Here is a 24,665-nt window from a genome sequence, read left to right as displayed (position 1 = left end):
ATTTCTAGCTACTGGTTGAGCTCTCATTGATGTAGAATAAGGAGAGTTGATACTGAGAATACATGATGAGCAGCTGACTTTCCAGGCCTTCAGGCCCGTGTACGAATCTGAGCAAAGGAGCAAGGAATTAAAGGAAGAGCACATTGAGAGTCTCCTGAAGGAGAACAGCAATGAACCACAGGGCCAGCATCTGGATCTTTCCTTGATGGATAAATAAGAAGCTCAAAAGAAGAAGCAACCAATGGAGTCCAAGGAAGAGACAAAGCCACAAGAGTTGAGAGGAGCAGCTAACAAGGAACTTCCTAACACAATAATCACTAGAGCACCACTGAAAGAAGAGGAAGGAGTTGTGAAGAAATTTCCACGAGGATGGAGAAACAAGAAGGTACCTACAGAAGGTTTCTCCTCTGGAGACAAGGTGATATCAATCCACAATCCACCACTCCCACCCCATCTTCCAACCATTCCATCGCAATTACCTCAAATGTTCACCATCAGAAAGGTCCTCTCCCTAGAGCATGTAGAGATCATCAAGGAATCAAGTGGAGACTGCTTCACTGTGAGGGGAGAAGACCCGAGGCACTACAATCCACCATGACAAAGACCAACTGTCAAGCTAGTGACGCTAAAGAAGCGCTCCATGGGAGGCAACCTATTATTTAATTTTCCTTGTTTTTAATACTTCAGTATGAATAACAAGTGTTGCTCTAGCATGAATTCAAGACAATTTTGACAATTTTCCATGACATGGAGAAGCATATGATCCAATTCTAAGTTTGGTGTGCCTATAGGCACACTAGGACACCTTTTAATAATAATGATCGTAGTGCCAGTTTGACATTTATTTCCTGGAATATATAGCCAAACATTAAGTTTGGTGTTCTATATATTGCAAAACAAGTCATGAGAGTCACGTTTTCTTGAGTCTTGAAAGTCATGAAAGTGCAACCATGGTTATATTTTAGTTCATGTTTAGAAATAGCAAAATAAAGTTTTTCTCATGATGGTTTAAGCAAAAAAAGTGATATTTTGAACCATATGACCAAACACTAAGTTTGGTGTCCTCAAAGACTATATAAGGTGGCACCAAAAAGAATCACGGTTGATTAAACTAGCATGAGGAATGATAGTCAAAGTTTTAGTTTTAAATATTAATTGTTCTCTTGCCACCACCTGTTAGTACTCACTCCTTTTGTCTTGTTATGATGGTTAGGTGAGCAGAGAACTATTTAATGAAAAGAGACTCTTGTAACTGCAAGAATTAGAAGAATTCAGATTCCAAGCCTATGAAAATGCCAAAATGTACAAGAAAAAGGCAAAGGAAAGACATGACCTGAAGATGGCACCAAGAAGCTTTGAGGAAGGACAAAGAGTGCTACTTTACAACTCCTGAATGAAACTGTTCCCTGGGAAATTAAGATCAAGGTGGTCAGGCCCTTTTCGTATCACTAAAGTTTCTCCTTATGGACTGATAAACCACTATTTTATGGATTATCTTGTGCTCAATTGAGTGGATTTTTTCAATCTTTCATACACTTATTCATATGATTTGCATGAGTTTACGTTTTCCTTCCTGATTTTGTGCTATGATTGAAAACATGCTTCTTTAGTCTTAATTTTGATATGTTTAATTCTCTCTTATTACCATTCGATGCCTTGATATGTGTGTTAAGTATTTTTAGAGATTACAGGGCAGGAATGGCTTAGAGGATGGAAAGGAAGCATGCAAAAGTGGAAGGAATACAAGAAACTGAAGGAACTGCTAAAGCTGTCCAGCCTGACCTCTTGGTACTAAATCGACCATAACTTTAGCTATGGAGGTTCAAATGACACGGTTCTAGTTGCGTTGGAAAGCTAACATCCGGGGCTTCACAACGATATATAATTTGCAATATTTGCCTCGAAGCCAGGTGACACGAACGCGTGGATCACGCGGACGCGTGGCTTGGCAGAAACGCAATCCACGCAAACGCGTGGACGACGCTTCCGCGTCACTTTCCCGCAACCTGTACGTACCAAAATACGCCGGGGGAGATTTCTGGGCTATTTTTAACCTAGTTTTCGGCCCAGAAAATACAGATTAGAGGCTATAAAGTGGGGAAATGCATCCATTCATTAACATGTCTTCCATTATTCACTTTTCATAATTTAGATGTAGTTTTTAGAGAGAGAGGTTCTCTCCTCTCTCTTAGGATTTAGGATTAGGATTCCTCTTAAAGGATTTAGGATTTCTTATTATTTCAACTTACAATTTCTTTCAAGTTCCAGGTTCAATGTTCCTTTTACTTATTTTCTCAATTTAGTTTATGAACTCTTTATGTTTAGATTGATTTTCTATTTAATATAAACTGAGGTATTTCAGAATTATGATTCTTATTTAGCTTTTTATATTCTTAGATTTAATTGATTAATTGGAGACTCTTGAGTTATCAAACTCATCGTGATTGATAATTATTATTTTTGCTAATTGAATTGAATTCCAATAACTCTAGTCCTTTCTTAGGAATTGACTAGGACTTGAGGATCAAACTAATTAGTCCACTTGACTTTCCTTTGCTTTAATAAAGGTTAACTAAGTGGGATTAAAACTCAATTCTCATCACCATCGATAAGGATAACTAGGATAGGACTTCCAGATTTTCATACCTTGCCTAGAGCTTTATTAGTTATTATTTTAACGACTTGTTATTTTACATTACTTGTTCCTTATTTTAAAAACCCAAAACAAAATTCTACCTTTTCCATAGCTAATAATAAATCATATCTCCCTACAATTCCTTGAGAAGACGACCCGAGGTTTAAATACTCGGTTATCAATTTTATTGGTTTGCTTAAGTGACAAACAAAACTTTTGTAACGAAGGAATTCTTGTCGGTCTAGAAGCTATACTTAGAACGGAAATTTATTTTTAGAAAATTCTAGATCGCGTGAGAGTTTCGTTCTTTCATGGACATATAGAAATTATGGAAGAAAAATCATAGGAGACCTTCACTGTAAACGGACAAAGGCTCAAGCACTATTTGGGTGATATAAAGGAAGGGCCTAAGACAAAATACAGACTCGACTGAGAGAGTTAACCGTCAAGCTAGTGATGTTAAAAGAGCGCTTGTTGGGAGGCAACCCAACCAAAGATAATTCTCTTTTCATAGCGTGTCAATAAGAGTTAAGTAAATTCTCCATTGCAAGGAGCGAAGTTTGGTGTTGCACACCAAAGAAATTACAAGGTGAATGTGTAATCTTAAGTTTGGTGTTCCACCATGGGTTGCATGAAGAACACATTGCACCCTCAGCATAACTAGTTGTCAGCTCCAAACAATCAGAGAAATTACTCAAAAAGTTGTTTGTTTTCTAGTTCTAGTTTGTTACTTAGTTCAATTTTGTTTTCTAGTTCATAGTTTACTTTGTTAATAAAAGTACTTGATGTTTTCTGTATAAGACCCAATTTATTGCATAAGGTAAGAAAATAAGTTTGGTGTTCACACACCAATATAAGCTCAAAAGCCTACAAATATACATGCATGCTAACAATCTCTCAAGTGCTTTGAGGAACAAGCAACTTCCAATAAATTACAGGGATTCAATTAATCTCTTGGGGGAATACACACCATTAGCTGAGAGCAAAAAGAAGGAGCCACCAAGAGGTTGTATTGTTACTTAATTCCATCTGCATTGAAATACTCTAAATTGGAAGTCTGAATGTGCCCATGTTAACAGTTAATTGTAGTTTTAGTTGTTTTGCATTTTGTGTGTTTAATTTTGCAATAAGTATGTGTGCTTTCACTTTTACTTGTTAAACGCTTGTCTTGTTCCCTAAGTCTTTTCAATTAAATAAAAGAAATATTTGAACAAAAAGTGGAAAAGTTCCTTTTTAGCAAGTAGTAAAATAACAGTAAGTGGTGGTATATATGTTTGGTTATATAAGTAGCTCACTTATAATGAATAAAAGGGTAGATTGTTTCCATTTTAGTATAAATTAGCTTACTGTCTATGAATCTTAGTAAATAAAAGTCCTTGGTTGAAAAGGGAAACAAACAAAAAGAAAGAAAAAGAAAAGCCAAAACTGGCGGCAAAAACAAAAGAAAGCAATGAATAAAGCTAGACACCAATAGCTTGGACCTTAGGACATATGCCTGTGGTGTCTGTGTACTAGGATCTGCTTGGATGATTAGGTTCTATGGAGTGCTTTAACACTTGGTAACTTGGGTTAACTAACCTGGGATTATCGACCGAAAGTCCATTATCAAGAGCAACCTAGTTACAAGACATTTAGTAACCCAAAGAGGTGCTGGGCATCAATGTCTTAAGAAGATTTGTGAGCCAAGTGTTTGTAGTGAAAAATGTGTTAAGTACAAATAAGCTAAGAAAATGCTACAACACATGACACTGAGCCAAAGTCTACAGGAAAAGAAAATAAAGAAAAACAACTACCAAGGATGAATGAATAATAAGAGGACATAGCAGTATGATAATTGATGCTTGAAGGGGAACTTTCTATGCCTAAAGATCAATAAGAAGTGAGCTGTCACATTTTTTCTGCATAAAACCCCATTGACTAATAATAATGACTTGATGATATGAACATCTCCTTCTGTTTCATCCTTTCTTTTTAATAAATTCAGTACTTGCATAGGGATAAGCAAGATTTAAGTTTGGTATTGTGATGCCAGGGCATCTTAGGCAAGTTTCACTATCTTTTTTCCTTGTTTTTAATAGGTTTTATGTACTTTCTTGAGCTATAAGTAAGCAAATTGGGTAGAAATTCATGTATGCCTATATTCATTCAACCATGAGTAATTTGATGCAATTTCATGATGATTTATGCTATGATTACTTGTATGCTAAGAATGATTAGAATTCTCATGACTTTAGTAAGGCTTTGATGCATTCATTGGTTGATGATAGGTGAAGAAAAGCATAGAGGAAGGTTGAAGAAGGAGCATGGAAAAGACGAAGAGGAAGCAACGTTGGAAGAGTAACAGAGCACTTCTCTGAAAAGATTGCTGATGCTCACGTTCCACAACGTGGTGATAAAAACTTCAATTTTGGAGCTAAATGGTTTTTGGGTGACGCGTACGCGTCTATGACGCGTACGCGTGAAAAAGCAAATTTTGATATCGTGCGGAAGCGTGCGTCACGCGCACGCGTGGAATGGAAAAAATTGACCATCCACGCGTACGCGTGTGTCACGCGTACGTGCCAAAATCGAACGTTGGAGGTCCAACGTTGCCTCAAACGCTGCCTACAACATCCGGGATGCCAAGCCTAGAAATTGGAGTTGAGAATTTTGAATCGACGCGTACGCGTCAATGACGTGTACGCGTGGATGGAAAAAAAGGCAATGCACGTGTAAGCGTAAAGCACGCGTACGCGAGGATGAAAAAAAATACCAACGCACGCATAAGCGTGGGGTACACGCACGCGTGAAAATTCTAACGTTGGAGGGAGCGTTGGGGGTCCAACGCTGAGGCCAACGTCCCCTTGCTTCCTTTTAAAAATGCAAAATGAAAATCTTGCATCCACGCGCATGCGTGAAGCACGCGTACGCGTGGATGAGCATTTTGACCCTTTTGCGCAGAAGTGCAAGGCACGCGTACGTGTGGGTTAGCTGACGTTGGCCTTCAAACGTTGAGTCAAACGCCAATAACAGCAAGCTTTCTGGTTTGTCTGGTTTTGTTCTAAATGGCGTTTGAGTCAACGTTGGCCATCAAACGTTGACTCAAACGTGAAGCATCAGGATTCAAAATTCACACAGATCTCTTCTCAACACCAAGGATATCCAATTAGAGCCATTTTCAACCCATCTCCATCAAGGCCAAAAGCCCAATTCAAAGCTTGAAGATCAATGGAAGAAAGTGTATAAATAGCTTAGAATTTAAGTTAGAGGGACTTTTCTTTTTTTTCACTTTACTTTGGGGAGCACTTTTACATTCTATTGTATTTTTCATTCTCTATTTGTTAATTTCCAGAATGTGTCTTTCAATTTTAATTTCCATTTTGAGAGCCATGAACAACTAAACCCCTTTCGTTGGGTTAGGGAGCTCTATTGTAATTCAATGGATCAATAGTAGTTTACATCTTCTTCTTCTCTCTTTTCTCTTGATTTTGTTAGAAAGCTTTCAGTCTTAATTCAATTGGATAGTTGTCTTGAGAGAGAAGCTATCCAAAATTGGAACTCTTCGGAGCCTCGAGAGAGGAATGAAGAGTTCATGCTAGAATTGCTTTCTCACATTGGATTAGATTGGGGGTTGGATGGATATAGTGACATGTAATCCTACCAATACTTTGATCTATGAATTTGTGTGGTATAGTCAGTGACCGAACTTCAACTCTTCCCATGAGCAATTAAATTAAGACATTAGGCAATTGTTCATACTTAGAGAGATTGGTGAGCCAAGACATTGGGATCCAATCATCCAAGATTGCCAAGCAATGTCAATGAATGTATTTATTGAGGAAGATATGAAAATGATTTGATCCAGAAAATTCAGTATCTCTTGAAACCCAATGAATTCCCATCTCTGATCTACCCATTCTATTTACTCTCTGTCTTTAATTTCATGCTAATTCCCGATTCCCATTTAATTTCATGCAATTTAAGATTCTGTCATTTAATTTCCAGCAATTTTATTTCTGATCATTTACTTTTTTGCAATTTACGTTTTTTGCCAATTTACTTTTCTGCAAATCTCAATTTCAATTCCGATTTAGCTCAACTAGCATAATTCTCAAATTAACATTGCTCAATCTACCAATCTCTGTGAGATTCGACCTCACTCTACAGTGAGTTTTTACTTGACGACAATCTGGTGTACTTGCCGGAAGGAAATTTGTTGAGAGGCAAATTCCCGCGCATCACTTACTCATGTGAAATTAGAAAAACCATATGCATTGATATATTATGTTTTCGTTTATGATATATAAAAAAAACCAAAAATACTTATGAATAGGGGACAAAATTATCCCAATGTTAAGTCCAATAAAAAGATCAATGCATATGTGGTGGAATTAAAAAAAAATTGATGCATGAGTATGTGAAATATACAAAAGTGTGATTTTGGGTAGCTAGGCACGATTTTAGAATTATATAGAGTATGTGTCTGTGTTAGGTGAGAATTTAGGTTAGTCAAATATTCAAAGTATAACTCACTTGGCCATACATGTATCCTCACCCTTACCTTAGCCTCATTACAACCTTAGAAAGCCCTCATGATGTTTGCATTCGTACACTAAATATTTGTTGATTGGTTAGATGAAGAACAAAGTTTTAGAAAGCATGACTAGAGAAGAGTAGAGTGGATTAACCCTAGACACTTGAGTGATTAGAGTGCATATACACTTCCAGTGAGGGTTCAATGCTTGATTCTATGTTCCCGGCTTTCATGAACTGTCTTCTTACAAGTTTACTTGTCTCTTATTGTGTGATTTGAATTAGTGGAATGTGATTTATGTTTGTCTTGGAGAATTTGTTTACTTTTACCCAAATAGGTAGAAGTATTTTACATTTAGTTGCATTCATATAGATAGGTTGCATTTCATACTTTCTACCATTCCACTTCACTCTTTTGGTTCTCTTGAGCTTAGCATGAGGACATACTAATGTTTATGTGTGGGGAGATTGATAAATCCCATTTCTAGGGTTTATCTTGTGCTTAATTTAGTGGATTTTATCCACTATTCTCACACTTATGCATAGAATTCGCATGTTTTACATTTTCCTTCCTACTTTTATGCTATGATTGAAAAGCATGCTTCTTTGCCTTAAATTTGCTATGTTTAATCCTCTCTTATTACCATTCAATGTTGTGATATGTTTGTTAAGTGTTTTAAGGGTTTATAGGGTAGGAATGACTTAGAAGATGGAAAGGAAGCATGCAAAAGTGGAAGGAATACAAGAAATTGAAGGAATTGCTAAGCTGTCAAGCCTGACCTCTTCGTACAAAATCGATCATAACTTGAGCTACAGAGGTTCGAATGAGGCGGTTCTAGTTGCATTTAAAATCTAACATCCGGGGATTCGAAATGATAATTTTCCATAGTTGCCATGATGTTAGGCAACGCGCACGCGTGATGTACGCGTATGCGTGACATGCGCAGAAGACCATTGACGCCATTTTGATGAACGAATTTTTGATGGTTTAGAATTCCTCAATGAATTCTCGTTGCTAGTATAGTTTCTAAACCAGCAAAGAATTCTTTCATATAAAAATTTGTTTGTCACTTAAGCAAACCCAATAAAATTAACCGAAGTATTAAACCTCGGGTCGTCTCTCAAGGAATTGCAGGGAGGTGTAGTTATTATTGGTTATGAAAAAGTATCTTTTTGGGGTTGTGAATAAGGAACAAGAAAAGTAAATTGCAAGAAAGTAAACTAATAGCTAAGAAAGCTCTTAGCAAGGTATGAGAATTAGAAGTCCTATCCTAGCTATCCTTATCAATTGTGACATCAATTGTCCATTGCTCCCACTTAGTTAACCTCTAACTATGAAGGAAAGTCAAGTGGATGAATCAATTTGATTTCTCAAGTCCTAGTCAACTCCTAAGGAAAGACTAGCTTTAGAGGGATCCAAATCAACTAGCAACTTTCAATTATCAATCAATAACAAAGTTTGATAACTCAAGAGTCACCAATTACTCAACCAAAGCCAAGAGGAGAAAAATCTAAATTAAAATCCTACCAAGCATTATATCAAACACTTGGAAGGCACAACATAAAAGCATAGAAAAGTAATAAGAGATAAAAAGATCCAAACAACCAATTGAAAACATCAATAACATAAATTGAAGAAGGCAATCATAAATATGAAATACCTCAAATTATATTAAATAGAAAATCAAATCTAACATGAGAATTCATAAACTAAAGTAGCAACACAACAAAGTAATCAATAAGGTAAATAAATAAACTAGAATGCTAAGACAAATAAAAGTAGAAGAGAAGCTAAATTGAAATAAGATAGAATTCAGAAATTGAAAAGGAATAAAACTAAGAATCCTAAAACCTAGAGAGAGGAGAGAGCCTCTCTCTCTAAAAAACTACATCTAAAACCTAAAATTATGTGAATGAAAGTTGTGTCTATGATTCCCCCACTCTGCAGCCTCTATTCTGTATTTTCAGGCTTGGAACTAGGCCAAAAAGAGCCCAAAAATCGCTCCTAGTATCTTCTGCAATTTCTGCACGTGGCGCATGTCACGCGTACGCGTCGATGGTCTTCTGCGCGTGTCACACGTACGCGTACATCACGTGTGCGCGTCACCTAACAGCATGGCAACTATGGCAAATTGCATATCATTTTGAAGTCCCAGATGTTAGCTTTTCAACGCAACTGGAACCGCCTCATTCAGACCTCTATAGCTCAAGTTATGATCGATTTAGTATGAAGAGGTCAGGCTTGACAGCTTAGCAATTCCTTTAATTTCTTATATTCCTTCCACTTTTGCATGCTTCCTTTCCATCTTCTAAGCCATTCATGTCCTATAAACCCTAAAAACACTTAACAAATATATCACGGCATCGAATGATAATAAGAGAGGATTAAACATAGCAAATTTAAGGCCAAAAAAGTATGTTTTTCAATCATAGCACAAAAGTAGGAAGGAAAATGTAAAACATGCAAATTCTATGAATAAGTGTGAGAATAGTGGATAAAATCCACTAAATTAAGCACATGATAAACCTTAAAAATGGGGTTTATCAGGGTGTTACAACGACTTGCACAGAAAAGACGCACTTCTGAGTACGAGAGGATGACAAGACAGAGAGCGACCTCGGGACCTGCTGCTTCTTCCGCGGTGACGACGATGGGAAAGAAGGTGTGCGACTGGGTGTAAGACGGTGACAGTGAAGAAAGCTGGCGAACTGGCGGCGGTGACTGAGCTTGAGGGAGAGAGTGGCGTGAGCAAGGTGAGAGAGCTTGAGGGTGAGAATGGCGAGAGCAAAGACCCAAGCAAGAGAGACGTTGAGGTTCGTTCAGATTAGGATGGGGGTAGGAACGATTAAAAATTAATTTTTATGTCTTTTGAATCATAAATTTGAGATAAAGAATAATAATTTTGTAAATAATAAATTATTAATAAATAAAAAATAAAAATAAAAATAAAAATAAAAAATTTATGAGTTATTTAATTTTTTTAATGTATAGGATAATAAAATTTTAATTAATTTAAGTATAATACTAAAATTTTTACGATATTATTATAGGTAACATTCAAGATAAAAACTTTATAAATATTTGTAAATTTGTATATTTTTTAATCTTATTTAATTTGAAGCGGATATAAAAAATTAAATTTAAAGAATTTTTTTCTCGCATAATTTTAATTGCTAATTTTTTTTAATTTTATATTTAATAGCTTAAATCATCTTTAGTTTTATTATTCTTTTAAATTTTTAAATTTTTATTTTCATTATTTTTTTCTTACCATTCTCCATACACATATCTATCGTTATTTTTTTCTTCATTAAGTATATGAAAGATAGAAAAGAGTACTATATGTACTCAGTAGGATAAGGAAAAAGACAACAAGAAAGAAAAATTAACTGATAATTATATTTTTGACCAATTTTTAAGATGCTAATTATATTAATGAGAGACAATAATAGTTATACATGTATAAAGAATGATAAGAGAAAATGATAGTGTATAATATGATGAGAGGATATAATAAAAATAAAAATTAATAATTTTTAAAAATAATAAAATTTAAAAAAAAATAATTTCATAAGATTTTTTATCTATTAGAATTATGAATGAAGATAAAGAATAATTTCGATGTAAATTTTTAAATTTGCTTCTAATTAAACAGGATTGAGAAAATAAATAAATTTAATAATATTTATAAATAACTAATCTTTATATAATATTAATAAGTGTTTATATTGATTTTGTTACACATAATAACAACAAAATATTTTTTTAATCTTGTTTCTAATTTAAATTTATTTATTTTATACATTTTACATGTTAAATAACTTGAGGTATTTTATTTTTTTATAACTATTTTTTATTATTAAAACTAAATTTATAATTTTAAAAATAAAAATATAAAATTAATTTCTTAAACTCAATAGAAAAATGGCTGAACAAGCACGTCACCTGCTAGTTAAAGTTGTGAGGGAATAAGGACTAACGTGTTTTCTCATAAATTAGTAGCAACATAAAATAAAGAAAGAAAGTCTAGGTGGTTAAGAGGTCGCTAATTCCTCACTAAATAAGCTTTTGATTAGTGACTCAATTGCGACCAGTTACTTCTAACATTTTCTCGGTTAGTTTTGGATTTGTTATAACTCTGCGACGGATTTCCAACCATATTAGGGAGTAATTTGCTACAAAATAGGTAGGATATAGATTTTATTTTGCGACAAGATTGCAGTTGCCAAGTCACTCGCTAAATTAAACTTGCAACAACTTAGCGACAAATGTATTTCGCCCGCTAATCAGCGACTTGAAATTAGCGAACGAAGTGTGTCAGTTGTTAAACGGTTGCAAATTTCTCACTACTTAGGTCCTAGGTGCTGAATATCCGTTTTTCCACTTTAGCGACTAATTAGCAAGGAACACTTCCCTAGCTGAATGATTTATCTGTTGCGACAAGTTAGCGATGACTATTTCCAAGTCACTATGACGGATTAGCTAGGAACATTATTCCTCGCCAATTAGCCTTTTCGCACAAAGTTTATTTAGCGACGAATTAGTGTGTGAATTGTTTCTCACTAATTGTATATCAAACACTTGCGACGGAATAGTGACAATAATTTTCCTCACTATTTTGCTTTTATTCGATTGAACCCCTAAGTGACTGATTTGCTAGAACATTATCACTCGCTAATTAATTTGTGACAAATTAGCGAGAAAAATTTCTCCGCTCTTTTTTTAGATACAAAAGTATTTCTGCGAGAAACAAACTTACTCGTGAATCTCTCACTAATTAGTCACTTTTCTCAAGTTCAGATATTTTGTGACCGCTCATTAATTTTTTCGTTAATGCGTCACTAATTCCTCGCAAGTTAGTGACGGATTAGTGACAAAAAATATTTCTCACAAAAATTTGTCGCTAATTTGTCAAATTCTTGTAGTGTAGGTCTTCAAGAATCTTAATCGAACTTGATGTCATCAAAATGCAAAATGCTATCTTCGCCCGTGAAGCATGGTCACATATCAATGTTGGCTAGGTTCCTCGATGCTTCACCATGTATAGTAGTGTGAGATCCTTCCATTGTCGCTTGTTGTGCCTCCTAATTAGGATCTTTCTCAGGATCTTCCTCCTCTGATAAGCTAGTGAGGTTGCCATTCTCATATACTGAACCATTCGTGTAAATAGGTACCAATACTTCTCCTAATGGTCCAAACTGGCAATCAGCTAATCAAAGGGCTATAAAGGGGGTTTAGGAACAGGTGGAACATTTGTGACAGGTGGTGGCTCAGGGTGATATTTCCCTAGCTCAAGTTGGTAATCATCATCAAAGTTAGGCTCAAGTGCTACCTATTTAAGCAGTTTAGGAGGAAAAAGGTGATGCACACCTCAAGGACACATTGTTGACAAAAGGAGTTTGTACGACATATCTCGGTCAAAGTCGGGACTAAGCAGAGGGTGCGAGAAAAGTTAATAATGTAACATATACATACGCATGTGAGGCTCTCCCTAGATTATAGTACTCCCCCACTTTGGGTTCTCGTACATAAATAACTATGGCACTTCATAGAAAATGACTCTCGTCTCAATCTGCGAGAAAGAGAAAAAAGAGAGGGTGAGAACATAAGGTTCCAGCAGAGTATCACAAAAAGGATATGTGTGTCAATAATTAGTTTAAGGGTTGCATTGTTAGTATACGGTCAATCATTTTTCAGTTACAATCTTTAATAATTCATTTCTCAGTTACTTCATTGAAGTACCAAATACAACAATCACATTCAAGCACACACAACACACAAAAGCAAGAAAATTATACTACAAACAAGTATGATGTATGTTTATTCCTATGCAGGCCATGAGCTCATGTGTCAGTTGCCTACCCGCTCCCAATATTACTTGAGAACAAGTTCCATATATGACTTCCAAAATGCATCAGTCTGCATATGTCGTATGGCCTAACCCACATCAGTCTGACATTCAGTCTGTGTCGCAAACCTTGAAGCTATAATTATGTGTATATCTTGAAAATAGTGTATATCAGTCTGTGGGCGTTCCCACATAGAGTTAGCACTGGACAAGCAGAAAGGAAAGATTCCAATCTTGCTAGGCACACAGTCTTTCATTTTTTATTTAGTGTCTTTTATTCTTTTCTCAGTTCTCAATCTATCTTTTCTTTGTCACTTTCTCCTTTTCAAATTTCTGTTTATTCATCTCTCAGTCTTTTATCTCTATCTTAAATTATCATTATGCCTTTCTTTACTCACTTTACCATTTCATCCCGGTCTTTTCTCAAAATTACCATTATGCATGTAGCCTTTTCATAAAATTATCTTTATGTCCTCAGACTTTTAAATAATTACCTTCTTGTCCCTAAACTTTTACAAAATTCTAATTTTGTCCTTAAAGTTTTACAAAATTATCATTTTGTCTTTGAACTTTTGCAAAATTATCTTTTAACCCTTAAACTTTTACAAAATTACTTTTTCACTCTTGAACTTTTACAAAATCATTTTTTTATCCCTAATGATCCGAAATACCATTTTACTCCAATATTTTGTTAAAACACCATTTTACTTTTTATTTTTCCTATTACCCCTCCTATTTTTATCAAATAGCTACCCATAAACCTCATTTTAATTATATTTTTGTCCCAAATTTTTTACAAAAATAAACTTTTTTCCCCTAAAACTTTCTTTATTCATATTTTTCGTCTCTTTTTATCCTTTTGGCCAATTTTACCTTTCAGTTCTTTTCACTTGTTCATTTTTAACATTTTCTTCCTAAAGTACTATTTTCTAAACCCTTTTAATTCTTTTTTTTAAATTCTTTTCTATTCTTTTTCACTTTAAATCATTTAGTACTTTTCTTAAAAATCTCTTTATGTATCATTTCAAAAAAAAATTTTATACTTCAATATTTTCTTTTTATCTTTAGAAAGGCTTTCAAACAAGTTTAAATATGAGGCTTTTTCTTAGTATGTTGTTTCGGCCATGGTACTTTCATTCACATATCCATATACAAGCATTTCAATGACATTTAAACATTATCAAATATTTATTCAAGTACTCAATTTCATTAGTCATCAACCAAGATCATCCATTAATCAGTAAAGCACATATAACATCTTTTAGTTTAACCTAACCCTTACCTTAACTCCAAATTTATGAGTCACTCTCATTAGGAGGTTTTAGAACCCACTACAACAAATTCAGGCTGAGACAACCTTTTAAAAACGTTGCCTATAATAAGAAAAAGTGTTGCCTTTGATCAAAGGCAACACTTTCTGACAAAACACAACGCTTTTTGAGGGGTTGGCTATACGGCCGTTACCTTTGGTCTAAGGCAACGCTTTTGTGTATCAAAGAGAACCCTTTTTATAGCAACCTTTAGGAAACGTTGCCTTTTCTACAAAAAAAAAAACAACTGCACATAAGGGTTGCCTTAAAGGATCCAAAGACAACACTTTAAACAAAGACTTTATGGCAACCCTTTTTATGAGTTGTATTTTCTAATACATAAAGCAACACTTGTCCATATTTTTTTAAGTTGCCTTTTTATCGACCTAAAGTAACACTTATTTAAATTTATTTGCAGTTATCCCTTTTTAATACCTAAAGCAACACCTTATTGAATTTTTCTTAAGTTCTATTTTTTTATATCTAAAACAATATATTTTTTTACCTTTGTTATATTTATAGGATATATAACACACACTAACAATGTTTAAATTCAATTTAATCAATGTAGGGAGAATAAGCTAATAATATATATTGCATGTATGTAGAAAGGTATTCCAAGTGTCAATTAACATACTTGTTAACAAGTCAAATAAATAATAAACTTAAGTAAATGAAATACATGTTTTTCTCAATATGAAACAAAATTTCTTTAACATTTATCATGAGGCAGCAACTTGCTCTCCTTCCTTGTGTGTTCAACAACTCCTTCGGAGATCTCTCCTCGATTACGATTTCTTCTCTGGAAAAAAGTGACAGATTAATTGAAGTCAGCGGTTCAGCCACATAAAAAGGTATGTTGTGAAATTTGGCACACAAGGCAACGTTATAGGTCCCAATTTTGTTGGTTGTGTCACCTGCAATGACAATTGAAAGAAGATAACGATAAACCTAATCATGAATTTCTTACTTTAGAAAACAACCAAACAAATGATAGGGTATTTCCGATTTAATTCAATGTACCATTTGATGCAACATTGATTCTGATGATAAAAATTTGAGGAGTTCTACTTCTAGGAATTTTTCCTGTCCTTTTTCAAAAGTTATACATCTAAATTCTAATGCCTTTTTCAATTTTTGAGAACAAATTGATGAATTCTAAGAACCCCACTAACCTAAGTTTTTTTAAAAATCCTGTAAACTAGAAGTCATGGCCGGGGAACCTATTACAAAAAAATGAAACTCCTGTCAAGTACTCATGCAAAATGCAGAACCAAGATAGAAAAAATCAGCAACAATATCAGACACAAATAAAGTTAAAACAACATCAATTTAGCACCTTACTCCTTCCAAACAACTTTCTAAAAATGCCTCTAAAAATAATACATTATAAAAGTTAAAGTTGTTTTCAGTCAATAGATGAAGAAGTGGATATCACTATTACTTGTTATCATTAAATTAAATTATTATTATTAACTTTTAGTTAAAATTTTGATTATATATGTTTTTGATTATGTAATACTTTTACAAATAAGCTTAAACTTAAATTAAAGTCGGACAAGACACATAGTTTCATGTCTGGAAAGTTTAACATAGTTTCCTAAGCACTTGAAAACAGTCGCTACTAAAATATAACTTAGCATAGCACAAAAAGCTCTTATTATGGATTCAAGAAAAATGGAACTGCATTTAAGAGATTTAGAAGCATACAAAAAGGTAAAGGACGCCATAAACCGAAGGATCACACTTGTTGTTCTGTGGAATCCTTGGGGAAATTAGCTTCAAAAGAAATGATTCCCACAGATTCACAAGCCTCCTTCTTGCGCACATAAGTTGGAGAGTCTTTCCTATCTCCAACCCAGGAGTCACTTCGATAGCATCTTCATCCTACAGACTTCTGCTGTTATCTCAGTTCTGATTTGCTTTGCCACTGACTTCCCATCAATCACCTTAGCAGAAGCCTCTGTAGTGAATAACCAAATCTGAAATAACAGGCTATAGAATCATACCTCGATCAAACAATTGGAGTGTAGTCTTTGAGACTGACCAGTCTGCACTTCTTTGTTATTCACCAATATTGTAGTCTTGCCAAGGTTTTTAATGTAGAAAGATCCATCATTGTCCAGCTTTATAATTGCCTGAAAGTTAGCAAGGGAAGAAACATCATTTATATCTCGACAGGTCAACTTTTGTATGGCAGAGACTTTACATTGAAGCCAAAACTTTGGTTTTTTTTGGGGGGGTGGGGGAAGCTATAATAGTGATTAATTGTTCTATGTATTTCATAAAGCATATTGACTTGATTAGTATTTCATAAAGCATATGTTACTTTGGTTTTTTTTTGGGGAGGGGGGGAGAGAGGAAACTAGCCTACCTTAGAAATTGCAACAATTTCATCTGTTCCAGGTGGAGGAGTGCTCAGGAGCTCTTCCAGCTTCAAATCCCCTAACTTTGGCAATTCCATTAAAGAAGACAAAGGAATGTTATGCCAACATTCGACATTGAGTCACTGTATCCTAATGCAGACAAGAAAGAAACATGGACTAAAATGGATATAAAAGTATTATGGTTTGCTAACTTGCATGACGAGACAAACAATGCGATTCATATTACCAAACTCTAAGAGAATTTCTCAATTTTAAGAATCTTCAAAGATGTTTTAGCAATTCCTGATTTGCTCCTTTAGCAACCGTCAATAGTAGCAAAATATGAGTTTTACTTTGATAGTAACGAAGAATATTCTAAGCTAAGTATGTAGACATTTATTCATGTGATTATCATAGGGGGTGTAATATATACAGCAAACTATTAGCCTCTAAAAATGCTTAGAACTTAACACTAGATTAAGAAACACTCATAATTAAAAGCAGAAACTACCTGGTCAGCCATCATTCCAAGTCCCATGCTTTGTATTAAAGACTTTACACCCACGCCATCACCAAGTTTTTTACTAGCTGCTCGGAACTCTTCCATAGATTTCTCCGGGTTTATCATAACTAATTTGCTAATGCAAACACACATAGTACGAACCTAAAATGAGGAGTAGACTATCTATGTCCTTAAAAAAATATATGAATGCACCAAAATCATTTTTGTATCATGAACCAAGTCAAATGTTGCCCTATACAGCAAGATTGTTTTACAATATTTGCGCAGCCTTTTAGCTTCTCAGCTCAACAATCTCTATATCACTCTATAAACTTATTTTTATTTGCTCTTATATATATATATATAACAAACTTTTAGAAATAGTAATAATAATCTGTACAACAACAAATCACAGAACAGCAAATCAGACAACAACAAAGTAATTTACTAACTAAATATTAAATTCTAACTAAACTGTAATGAATTAATTCAAAGAACATCAAAATTAGTTTTCTCAAATACCTGGAAACGAAGGAACAGAGGAAGAACGAGAAGGAGATGAGAAGGGAGTGGGGTTTCTTGCGATTGAGCACCGCACCTGTCAAGGAGAGCCCCACGCCCGTCAAGGAGAGCACCGCGATTGAGCGCTGTTGTCGCCGTTAGGAAGGGGAGAAAGGGTCTGTGCATTGTTGCAATGGCTATGTTAGGGCATGTGGAGAGCCAACCGCCGTCGCCCGTCGAGGATAGCACCGCGCCGTCGCCATACGTGGAGGAGTGCACCGCGATTGAACACTGCTGTCGCCGTTAGCAAGGGGAGAAAGGGTGCGTTGTTGCAGTGGCTATGTTAGGGATTGCGGAGAGCACCGCGCCGATGCCCGTCGAGGAGAGCGCCGATGCCCGTCGAGGAGAGCACCGCGCCGTCGCCGTGCATGGAGGAGTGCGTGCGATTGAATGCTGCTGACTTCTATCGCCGTTAGGAAGGGGAAAAAGGGTATGCTGTGTACGTTGTTGCAGGGGAGCAAGGTTAGGGCTTTTGATTGTGTATGTGCGTGAAGTGGAACTACTGAAGCTCTTTTTTCCTTTTTGTGTTTTAAGTTATTTTTTTTATTGAAAAAATAATTGATGGGAATATGATTAAAAGTTTTTTTTTTAGTTTTTAACTATAAACAACCTTAGGCAACTTTTTATAAATGTTATTTGTTTAATTTTTTTTATAATTCTTATAAAATGTTGTATTTTTATTTAAAAATGTTGTCTTAAAGTTTTTATTTTGTAATATTTTATAAATGTTGCTTTAGATATTAAAGACAACTCTTTTTATGGGTGGCAAAAAATTTTGTTATCTTTGCCTTACTCAAAGGTAACTTATCAAAAATGTTGTCTTTGCCTATCTAAGGCAACTTTTGTTAAATGTTGCTTCGAATAAGGGTTACCTTAGGCCAAAAATGTTGTAGTGACTACTTCCTTTCCTAAATTTCAATTAAATAATTTTTAAACACATAAAGGCCATCAAAGCCAAATTGCACCATAAGGAAAAAAAAAGTTTTATTCACTCTTTGAGCTTGAGGCTTGTGGTTTTGCGCTTTTTAGGATATCTAAAACATGATTATACAAGGAATAGAACAAAACATGGTTATTTTCTTTGATGCACCTTGGCCGAACCTATGTTAAGGAAAAAAAAAAGGAAATATGTTTCACCTTTGAAACTTGAGAATGATGGTTCCTTGCCCCTTGAGATCTTTAGATAGGATTTCCTAAACAAGAATATCAAGAACATGAAGTTTTCTCCATGAATATAAAGGAGCCAAAACTTTAAAGATCAAGAAGGAAGGTTATACTTCAATTTACTTCAAAAAAAATTTATATGAGGATGAAGAGAAAGACAAGAGGAAGATTTTAATCGGTTTAGAATTTTGATAAGAGTTTTCCTTTCTCCCTTGGCCTAGCATGAAATTTTTCTTTGATGGAGGTTTGTGCTTGCATTTCTCAATTGATTTCAATGTGGGTGAGGGAAAAAAAAGTGAAGTAGGAGGTGTAAAAGGGAGAGGAGCTGTGGCATTAAAAAGGAGGAGAGAAAAAGAAAGTGCTTGGATTAAAATAAGATTTGGAGATAATTACTAAAAATATTTTTTTATTACATATTTTTATTTTATTGGAACAGATATCTAAATTACCATTAAATATAGCATGGTATTATGATTATCTTTACCTTAGAGTATCCTCTAAAGTATGCTAATATAATGAAATTAATTAGAGAGTATTGGTTGAATTTAAATCTGGTTATTATATTATTAAATTTATCCTAAATTTAACTATTTAAGGTGCTTTGTTGATTGAATAATAAAAAATATTATTATTATATTATTATTTTTTCTGTATATTTGAATTTATCTCGTCAAACGGAATCTAACCGTATCGCTCGGATTTCACGAATTTTTGACGTATAAAGCTTGAAAAGTCAATTTATTGTGACGTTAAGTGTTTGTTTGTGCACTATTAAGTTGATAAAAAAAGAATTTTTTTAATGAATTTTTTTTATTTTTTAGCATGTTTGGTAAATTTCTAATAGTAAAAATAAAAGTACTAGAAAAATAAAAAAATCTTTTTTGAGAAGCTACACTTTACATCTTTTTTAAAAGATTTTATTTCTTTAAAAAAAGATATTTTTCACGTAATAAATAAATAAAAAAATACTTTTATATGGTTATTCCTAAACATAATTGATAAATAAAAAAATCTTTTTGTATGTGTTATCTAAACATAAAATTACTTTTACTTTTTTATAAGATCTTTTGAAAAAAAACGATAATTTAAAAAAATCTTTTCTTAAAAACCCACTCAAACAAGTCCTAAATAAAAAATTAATTCATTGTAAAACTAAGTTGTTACAGGCTAGAAGAAAAAAGGCCTGTTGGCACACTTTTTCTTGCCACGCTTTAAAAGCGTGGTCAAAAGTGGTAAATAGCCACTCTTTTATGAGGGTGACGACCGTTTAGTAATTTGGCCACTTTTTTTGTCACGCTTCAAAAGCGTGGCTATAGAGACAAACAGACACGTTTTTATGAAGGTGGCAACTAATTAGTGATTTGGCTACGCTTTTTTTGCCATGCTTCAAAAGCGTAGCCATAGAAGAAAACAAGCATACTTTTGAAGCATGAAAAAATATTTTTGTTATCGTTACATTTTTAAAGCGTGCCGGTTTTCTCTAACTCTTTCAACACCCCTAAAAAACATGGCCACAAAGTTTTCACTAAAAAAATTAAATTTTCTACCACTTTTAACAAAACCCTTTTCATCCTACAATGCCACACTCAGAGAGAAACCCTAAACCTAAAATCACCCTCTCCCCTCAGTGGAACCCTAACTCCCTAAGTCTCTTCTCTCACTCTCTTATCTCCCTTTTAGTTTTCTCCTCCGTCACTCCCTTCTCTCCCTCGCACATGCTAGAACCGCCGTCGCTCCCGGCCTCACGCCGTCAAACAGAATCCCCTTTGCACACGCCATCGCAAACTCGCACGTCTCGCGGTCTCGGTCCAAGGTGCGTTCTCCTTGTTGTATCATCTTCGTCCTGTGAACGCTTGCATCTTACTCTCTCGTCCTGTGAACGTTGCTGGTGCACGAAATTGTGATGTCCAGGCTCAAACTATTCCTGGCACGTGAGCAACTAGGTACGCGTAATCGTGATTACACATTCATAATTTGTCACAACTTCAATACAACTGACCAGCAAGTGCACTGGGTCGTCCAAGTAATACCTTACGTGAGTAAGGGTCGAATCCCACGGAGATTGTTGGTATGAAGCAAGCTATGGTCACCTTGCAAATCTCAGTCAGGCGGATATAAAATAATCATGGAGTTTTCGAATAATAAATAATAGAATAGGGATAGAGATACTTATGTAAATCATTGGTAGGAATTTCAGATAGGCGAATGGAGATGCTTTTCGTTCCTCTGAACCTCTACTTTCCTGCTATCTTCATCCAATCAGTCTCACTCCTTTCCATGGCTGGCTTTATGTGATACATCACCACTGTCAATGGCTACTTTCGGTCATCTCTCGGGAAAATGATCCAATGCCCTGTCACGGCACGGCTAATCGTCTGGAGGCATCACCCTTGCCAATGGCTTCATCTTATCCTCTCAGTGAATAATATGCTCACGCACCCTGTCACGGCACGGCTATTCATCTGTCGATTCTCGATCATGCTGGAATAGGATTTACTATCCTTTTGCGTCTGTCACTAACGCCCTGCAATCGCGAGTTAGGAGCTCGTCACAGTCATTCAATCATTGAATCCTACTCGGAATACCACAGACAAGGTTTAGACTTTCCGGATTCTCTTGAATGCCGCCATCATTCTAGCTTACGCCACGAAGATTCTGGTTAGGAGATCTAAGAGATATTCATTCTAGCTTAATTCATGTAGAACGGAAGTGTTTGTCAAGCACGCGTTCATAAGGGAGAAGGATGATGAGCGTCACACATAATCATCACCTTCATCACGTTCTTGGGTGCGAATAGATATCTTAGAAGCGAAATAAGAAGAATTGAATAGAAAATAGTAGTACTTTGCATTAATCTTTGAGGAAAAGCAGAGCTCCACACCTTAATCTATGGAGTGTAGAAACTCTACCGTTGAAAATACATAAGTGAAAGGTCCAGGCATGGCCGAGATGGCCAGCCCCTAAAATGTGATCAATAGTCTCCTAAGATGAACAATGGATTAAAACTGAGACCAAAGATACCTAATACAATAGTAAGAGGTCCTATTTATAATAAACTAGCTACTAGGGTTTACATGAGTAAGTAATTGATGCATAAATCCACTTCCTGGGCCCACTTGGTGTGTGTTTGGGCTGAGCCTGAGTGTTGCACGTGCAGAGGCCATTTGTGGAGTTGAACGCCAGTTTCTGTGCCAGTTTGGGCGTTCAACTCTGGTTTTGGATCCTTTTCTGGCGCTGGACGCCAGATTTGGGCATAAGACTGGCGTTGAACGCCAGTTTACGTCGTCTATTCTTGGCCACAGTATGAAATATTATATATTGCTGGAAAGCCCTAGATGTCTACTTTCCAACGCAATTGGAAGCGCGCCATTTCGAGTTCTGTAGCTCCAGAAAATCCACTTTGAGTGCAGGGAGGTCAGAATCCAACAGCATCAGCAGTCCTTCTTCAACCTCTGAATCTGATTTCTGCTCAAGTCCCTCAATTTCAGCCAGAAAATACCTGAAATCACAGAAAAACACACAAACTCATAGTAAAGTCCAGAAATGTGAATTTAACATAAAAACTAATGAAAACATCCCTAAAAGTAACTAGATCCTACTAAAAACATACTAAAAACAACGTCAAAAAGCGTATAAATTATTCGCTCATCACAACACCAAACTTAAATTGTTGCTTGTCCCCAAGCAACTGAAAATCAAATAGGATAAAAAGAAGAGAATGTACTATAAATTCCAAACTATCAATGAAACATAGCTCCAATCAAATGTGCGGGACTTATAGCTTTTTGCCTCTTGAATAGTTTTGGCATCTCACTCTATCCATTGAAGTTTAGAATGATTGGCATCTATAGGAACTTCAGATTTCGAATAGTGTTATTGACTCTCCTAGTTCAGTATGATGATTCTTGAACACAGCTTCTTTATGAGTCTTGGCCGTGGCCCTAAGCACTTTGTTTTCCAGTATTACCACCGGATACATAAATGCCACAGACACATAATTGGGTGAACCTTTTCAGATTGTGACTCAGCTTTGCTAAAGTCCCCAATTAGAGGTGTCCAGGGTTCTTAAGCACACTCTTTTTTTTTTTTTTACTTTGGACCTTGACTTTAACCGCTCAGTCTCAAGTTTTCACTTGACACCTTCACGCCACAAGCACATGGTTAGGGAAAACTTGGTTTAGCCGCTTAGACCAGGATTTTATTCCTTTAGGCCCTCCTATCCACTGATGCTCAAAGCCTTGGGATCCTTTTTATTTCCCTTGCCTTTTGGTTTTAAGGGTTATTGGCTTTTTCTGCTTGCTTTTTCTTTTTCTTTCTATATATTTCTTTTTTTTTGTCGCCTATTTTTTTTTTCTGCAAGCTTTGTTCTTTGCTGCTTTTTCTTGCTTCAAGAATCATTTTTATGATTTTTCAGATTATCAAATAACATGTCTCCTAGTCATCATTCTTTCAAGAGCCAACATATTTAACATTCTTAAACAACAACTTCAAAAGACATATGCAATGTTCAAGCATACATTCAGAAAACAAGAAGCATTGTCACCACATCAATATAATTAAGCTAAGTTCAAGGATAAATTCGAAACTCATGTACTTCTTGTTCTTTTGAATTAAAACATTTTTTTAAGAGAGGTGATGGATTCATAGGACATTCATAACTTTAAGACATAGTATTACTACTAATGATCATGTAATGAAGACACAAACATAGATAAGCACATAACATAGAAAACGAAAAACAGAAGAAATAAGAACAAGGAATGAATCCACCTTAGTGATGGTGGCGTTTCCTTCTTGAGGAACCAATGATGTCCTTGAGCTCTTCTATGTCTCTTCCTTGTCTTTGTTGCTCCTCCCTCATTGCTTTTTGATCTTCTCTTATTTCATGGAGCATGATGGAGTGCTCTTGATGTTCCACCCTTAGTTGTCCCATATTGGAACTCAATTCTCCTAGGGAGGTGTTGATTTGCTCCTAATAGTTTTGTGGAGGAAGTTGCATTTGAGGCATTTTCGGAATCTCATGGTGATGAGCTTCTTGCGCCTCTTGAGCTCCATGACTGGGCTCTCTTGCTTGCTCCATTTTTTTCTTAGTGATGGGCTTGTCCTCTTTGATGAGGATATCTCCCTCTATGTCAATCCCAGCTGAATTGCATAGGTGGCAAATGAGGTGAGGAAAGGCTAACCTTGCCATAGTGGAGGACTTGTCAGCCACCTTGTAGAGTTCTTGAGGTATAATCTCATGAACTTCCACCTCTTCTCCAATCATGATGCTATGGATCATGATGGCCCGGTCTATAGTAACTTCAGACCGGTTGCTAGTGGGAATGATTGAGCATTGAATAAACTCCAACCATCCTCTAGCTATAGGCTTGAGGTCCAATCTTCTTAGTTGAACCGGCTTGCCTTTAGAGTCAATTTTCCATTGAGCTCCTTCTACACATATGTCCATAAGGACTTGGTCCAACCTTTGATCAAAGTTGACTCTCCTTGTGTAGGGTCGTGCGTTCTCTTCCATGTATGGCAAGTTGAACGCCAACCTCACATTCTCCGGACTAAAATCTAAGTATTTCCCTCGAACCATTGTAACATAGTTCTTTGGATCCGGGTTCTTACTTTGATCATGGTTCTTGGTGATCCATGCATTGGCATAGAACTCTTGAACCATTAGGATGCCGACTTGTTGGATGGGATTTGTTAGAACTTCCCAACCTCTTCTTTGAATTTCATGTCGGATCTCCGGATACTCATTTCTTTTGAGTTTAAAAG

The 24,665-nt window shown here is 35.5% G+C and overlaps 1 protein-coding gene across 1 annotated transcript; it reads right to left on the bottom strand.

Annotated features, from left to right (window-relative positions):
• Window positions 1-15,018: 15,018 nt before the first annotated feature.
• On the bottom strand, window positions 15,019-17,861 carry LOC110264635 (uncharacterized). The gene is made up of 5 exons (XM_088492562.1): window positions 17,697-17,861; window positions 16,681-16,755; window positions 16,316-16,444; window positions 16,017-16,193; window positions 15,019-15,108 (listed from the first exon to the last, which is right to left on the bottom strand). Exons 1-5 carry the CDS (start codon window positions 17,859-17,861, stop codon window positions 15,019-15,021), a joined length of 636 nt encoding a protein of 211 aa, XP_088348688.1.
• Between the last annotated feature and the right edge of the window lie 6,804 nt (window positions 17,862-24,665).

This window comes from Arachis ipaensis, chromosome B7 (genome assembly GCF_059453495.1).
Source record: "Arachis ipaensis isolate K30076 ecotype BB chromosome B7, ASM5945349v1, whole genome shotgun sequence".
NCBI lineage: Eukaryota > Viridiplantae > Streptophyta > Magnoliopsida > Fabales > Fabaceae > Arachis > Arachis ipaensis.
Note: the sequence above shows the minus strand (reverse complement) of the source record. Positions and strands in the feature narration are given on the sequence as shown.

What these genes read in the sequence shown, in the direction of transcription:
- LOC110264635 (XM_088492562.1), bottom strand. Translation starts at nt 17,861, where the DNA reads ATGCACAGACCCTTTCTCCCCTTCCTAACGGCGACAACAGCGCTCAAT. An exon ending in AAATTGTTGCAATTTCTAAG is followed by an intron (nt 16,445 to 16,680) that starts GTAGGCTAGTTT and finishes GCTAACTTTCAG; the next exon opens with GCAATTATAAAGCTGGACAA. An exon ending in ATGGCGTCCTTTACCTTTTT is followed by an intron (nt 15,109 to 16,016) that starts GTATGCTTCTAA and finishes ACTTTTTTCCAG; the next exon opens with AGAAGAAATCGTAATCGAGG.